The sequence below is a fragment of the Alligator sinensis genome, unplaced genomic scaffold, assembly GCF_000455745.1.
Source record: "Alligator sinensis unplaced genomic scaffold, ASM45574v1 scaffold414_1, whole genome shotgun sequence".
In the NCBI taxonomy this organism is placed as follows: domain Eukaryota; kingdom Metazoa; phylum Chordata; order Crocodylia; family Alligatoridae; genus Alligator; species Alligator sinensis.
The window spans coordinates 34542-39724 of NW_005842514.1; the positions used below are offsets into that span (position 1 = coordinate 34542).

Here is a 5183-nt window from a genome sequence, read left to right on the forward strand (position 1 = left end):
ATTCAGAGGCGGCAGGAGGCGCTGGCAGAGCTGGCGCTGGCCCCGGCGGAGGAGGAGGAGGAGGAGGAGCGGTTTGTGGATGTGTGCGGCAGTGGCCTTCTGCTCTTCGGGGAGCTGCACGACAAGCTGTTTGAGCACCAGCGCCAGGGCGTGGCCTTCCTCTACCGCCTGTACCGGGAGGGCCGGCAGGGGGGTATCCTGGCTGATGACATGGGCCTGGGCAAAACCATCCAGATCATCGCTTTCCTTTCAGGTATGTTTGACTCTGAGCTCATCCAGTTCGTGCTGCTGGTGGTGCCCACCACCCTGGTCAGCAATTGGGTGAGGGAGTTTGCCAGGTGGACTCCGGGGATGAGGGTGAAAGAGTTTCACGGAGTCAGCAAGACAGAGCGGACCAGAAACCTGGAGAGAATCCGGAGAAAGACGGGTATCCTCATCACCACCTACCACATGCTGATTAACAACTGGCAGCAGCTGTGTACTGCTGACAACAGTCTAGTCTGGGACTATGTGATCCTTGACGAAGCGCATAAGATTAAGTCCCCATCTACCAAAACCACAAGATGTGTTCACCTTATTCCTGCCAAAAATCGCATCCTCCTCACAGGGACGCCAGTCCAAAATAATCTGCGTGAGATGTGGTCTCTCTTTGACTTTGCTTGTCAGGGCTCTCTCCTAGGAACAGCGAAAACCTTTAAAATGGAATATGAGAATCCTATCACAAGAGCCAGGGAGAAAGATGCGATGCCAGGAGAGAGAGCTCTTGGACTTAAAATATCTGAAAATCTAATGTCCCTTATAAAACCATATTTTCTCCGGAGGACTAAAGAAGACATACAGAAGAAGCACAAGTCTGACCAACAAGAAATCCATTTTCCTGAAGAGAAAAGTGAGAACATAGCTCCTGTAATGCCTTCTCTTTCCAGGAAAAATGACTTCATTGTATGGGTGTATTTGGCACCAGTGCAGGAAGAAATCTATAGGAACTTTCTCTCTTTGGATCATGTGAAGGAACTATTACTAACAACCCGGTCACCCTTAGCTGAGCTGACAGTGTTAAAGAAGCTATGTGATCATCCTAGGCTATTGCCTGCACGAGCATGTAGTCAGCTTGGGTTAGGAGACAATTATTCTGAGCAGGATGATGAGAATGAAGAAGGCACATTTTCAGGAGGTAATAAAATTGATCATGTTTCCATTGAGGCTCTCATCCAAGAGTCTGGGAAATTGGTGTTCCTCACAGGGCTTTTGGAAAGACTGCGAAAGGAGGGGCACAGAACACTGGTATTTTCCCAATCAAGAAAAATGCTGGATATCATGGAGCGCATTTTAACTCAAAAGCACTTCAAAATCATGCGCCTTGATGGAACGATATCCCATGTAGCAGAACGGGAGAAGAGGATTAGCATGTTTCAAAGTAATAAAGACTATTCTGTTTTTTTACTTACCACCCAAGTAGGTGGTGTTGGCATAACCTTAACAGCAGCAACCAGAGTGGTGATCTTTGATCCCAGTTGGAATCCAGCTACAGATGCCCAAGCTGTGGACAGAGCTTATAGGATTGGACAAAAGGAAAATGTAGTAATCTACAGGTTGATTACTTGTGGCACTGTAGAAGAGAAAATATATAGGCGACAAGTTTTCAAGGACTCATTAATTAGACAAACTACTGGTGACAAAAAGAACCCTTTTAGATATTTCACTAAACAGGAGTTAAGGGAACTCTTTACACTGGAAAATGCCAGACTCTCTGCAACACAGGTTCAACTACAGTCCTTGCATGCCAACCAGAGAGAGAGTGACTTGACCCTGGATGAACATATTGCTTATCTGTACTCCCTGGAAATGTTTGGTATTTCAGATCATGACTTGATGTATACACAAGAGATAGCTCATGAAGAGCAAGCTGAGAATCAAGAAGCTTATCAATATATTCAGCAAAGAGTACAGAAAGCTCAAGAGCTGGTCCAGTCAGAATCTCAGCTCAAAGACCGAATAGGGGGACTTGAAACCCATATTGAAAAGGCATGGTCAAGACTACCAGAACTTTCTTCCAAACCACAAAAAAAATCACCGGAGTTGAACAACAAAAACTGCTTCATACCACCACCAGTATTAGTTGGACCTGCAGATTGTATTGATCTTAGAGAAGATGAAGCTGTTAATGGCTCTAAAAGGACAAGTTTCACTACTGAAGACTTGAGTGAAGAGAAACTGGCACAGGAGGTATCTAATATAGTTATTAATGAGGTGCTTACTAACAGTAAAGTATTGGAACAATCACATATGCAAGAATCATCTGAACAAAAATTTGATCCAAGTTCTGTATCGTATCTTGATGACAAAGAAGGTGCTAATCTTAAATTGAGAGAGAGTTTTTCTACTTCACTTATAAAACTAGACTGCATAAATGATGTTCAAATGACATCTTTATTACACTCACAGCAGTCATTACATGAATCAGTTTTTGATTATAAAAGAGAGAGAGAAATAGAAAAGTCTCTTGATCTTCTTGCTGACAAGAGTGAAACTTCTAAGCTAGTTTTTGGTAGGGCATCTGATAGTTTTTTGGTTGCCAGTGCAGAACTCCCTAATGGACTCCAGCAATCTCATGTAAGTGAAATCAGTTTGCAGGGTATGTCTGGTGCATCTTCCCAGTATCAGGTTGACTTTAATCTTGTTCTGGAAGAGTCTGAACACATACAGCAAGATGCTTCAGGAGAAGAAATGCCAGACAACACAGAAAATACAGGCTCTCAATACGAAGTAAAAAGCAATCGCAATTCTGTAACAAATTTTCAAGTAAGAGACTGTTATAATGGGAATTCCTGTAACATAACTGAAGACAACCTGAATTATTCTCTGTCAGGGAGTGACGCTTCTGTGGAAAGCGATGCTATCATTGCTATTGTCAAGAAGAAGCAGGCTAGGAGGCTGTCTTCTGAGAGTGAGGACAACAATAATTCAATTGAAATACTGGATGAAAATGTGCCTCCAACCACACACTCTCCCATAAACAGCCTTTTACATTCCTCTCAAGTAATCAGTGCATCTACTCCTAAATGTGGGGTATCTTTAGCAGATGCTATTTTTTCCCCAAGAATTACTGGTAGTGGGAACAAGTCTACAGCTTCTAAAGGATCCCTTCTTAACATGGTGCTGGACCAGGTGGAAGACGTTGAAGAAACTATGGGAACTAGCAATGATGCAGAGGATTCTGATGAAAAAGAAGGGTGTGTGTTGGAAGAAGCTGAAGAGCATAGCACACAGTCTTTGGAAATGGAAGATGAACCTGCAGGGGAAACGCTCGATACAGAGGATAGCATTGACTATTTAGATGATAGAGAGGAAGAATCACAAGAGGAATCTACAGGTGACCCTGAACTTCTGTCTGGTGAGCAAATGGACTGCTTCTCACGGGGAAATGCATCCCAGAAAGAGGAGATTCAGAGTAAACTGAATGTCCTTTCTGCCTCAGACAACTATGACACCCTTGTAGAATGTGGGAAGAAACTAAAAGAAGATGGAAAACTACAGGATGCACTGAACTGTTTTCTGCAAGCTCTTGACATAAAAAATGGAGATCTTGAAATTATGCTCACCACTTTAAATCTGTATAAACAGATCTCACAGAAATGAGATTTTAACTGCACCTTTAATTAGTTCTCAAAACAAGTTCTTAGTCGTCTGATTGTAGATCCATTGTGCAACTTTAATTTCAAATTGTTACAATTCCTTTCCACCACTCTCTAAATTAGCCCCCCCCTCTTTTTTTTTTTTTCTTTCTTTCCCAGACACTAAGCAGCTATTAAAATGAAAGGTAGCTGGCAATAGTTGACTATTTAAAGGGGGAGGGAATGACATTCTCTCCCTTCCTGTGTAAATATGCTGCAAAATAAAACAAACTTGAATCTCTGGGTTTCAGACTTCTGTCTTCAAGCTTTTGCTTGGGCATCTTATTTTCCCTTCATTTGGGCTCAAGGGGACTTCTTACTCATGGGGAAAATGTTTGGTGCTGGAAATATGTGGCAACTGTTCTGTTGTTAGCCTAATAGTCACATATTTCAGAGCCCTTGAACTAGCATATTAAGTAATCCATTCTTCCTATATCTGGTCACTTTTTAAATTCCTTTGTGGCTTTGCTTAAGTATGGTGGGTGGTCCCAAGATTAGAATTCACATGATCAGATGCCCAAATTTCTGTGGCTGAATGGAATTCATAACACCTAGTGTGGTGGAGGGGAGAAGAGGCAGCCAAGAGAACTGGTTGGGGAGAGGGATGCTGAATTCCTGGATCTGGTTACCTGCAGCCCATGAGTTGAGCACCAATGTGAAACTGGGATTCATAGTCCCAATCCCCCCTCCTGCACTTCAGTGCCTAAGCCATTCCTTTGGATGGGGATGATTTGTTCACTTTTCTAGAACTGACTAGAGAATGAAGTGGTGCTGCCTACATAGCTTTATATAATGCCTAACACTTAGAGTGGTTGTCCAGGAAATAGCAGGCTTGAGCTCAAGGTCATCCAGAGCCTGATGAGGTTCTAATTTGCCTCCCTCTCATCTCTAAGGAGAGTTCTTATGCATGCAGCCAGCTAGAATGAAAACACTTCTCTCTCCAGTTAAAACTGAGCTACAATGCAAAAAAAAAAAAAAAAAGGAATGGTAGAGAGCAAGCCTGTTACCCACTGAGGGAGAGTATTTCCTCCATGGGGGTGGAGGGGGTTCTTTGTTCTAGTCCAACGTTTATGCATTTTATGCAGTGAGGCGAATGCAAACTGGATTAGTTATGCTAGGAGCATGGACTAAAGTGCCCAGGATTGTAGGCTGGAGTCAGATTTCCTCTCATTTCCTCTCTGGCACCATGAATTTCGCCTGCTTTTTTACGCTGTGGCCCAGGTTCACTAGGAGGGATGGTGAGTGCTCTCAAACCCAGTGTAGCAGATTAGTGCAGTGGTTTTCAATGTCCCCCCCCCCCTCTCAATTTGTGGGCTCCTACAACTCAAAGTGGTCTGCACCTCCATTTGAAATTTAAGTATGGATATTCACTTTTTTTTTTTTTTTTTTTTTGACTCTAGCCATTTCACAGATCCCTTGGACAGTGTCTGCAGACCACAGGTTGAAAATCATTGCTATAGTATGTTGGTTAGGCTACTCTGCTGTGAAATGGGAATTGTGGATTTGACA

At 43.0% G+C, this 5183-nt stretch overlaps 1 protein-coding gene across 1 annotated transcript; it reads left to right on the plus strand.

The window, feature by feature from the left end:
- Positions 1–25: 25 nt before the first annotated feature.
- On the plus strand, positions 26–3924 carry ERCC6L (ERCC excision repair 6 like, spindle assembly checkpoint helicase). Its single transcript, XM_025213251.1, has one exon. The coding sequence runs from the start codon at positions 211–213 to the stop codon at positions 3637–3639; it is 3429 nt and encodes a 1142-aa protein (XP_025069036.1). The 5' UTR covers positions 26–210; the 3' UTR covers positions 3640–3924.
- Positions 3925–5183: the final 1259 nt, after the last annotated feature.

Bases quoted from the DNA above. Each gene is read 5' to 3' on its own strand.
- ERCC6L (XM_025213251.1), top strand. From the start codon at position 211: ATGGGCCTGGGCAAAACCATCCAGATCATCGCTTTCCTTTCAGGTATG.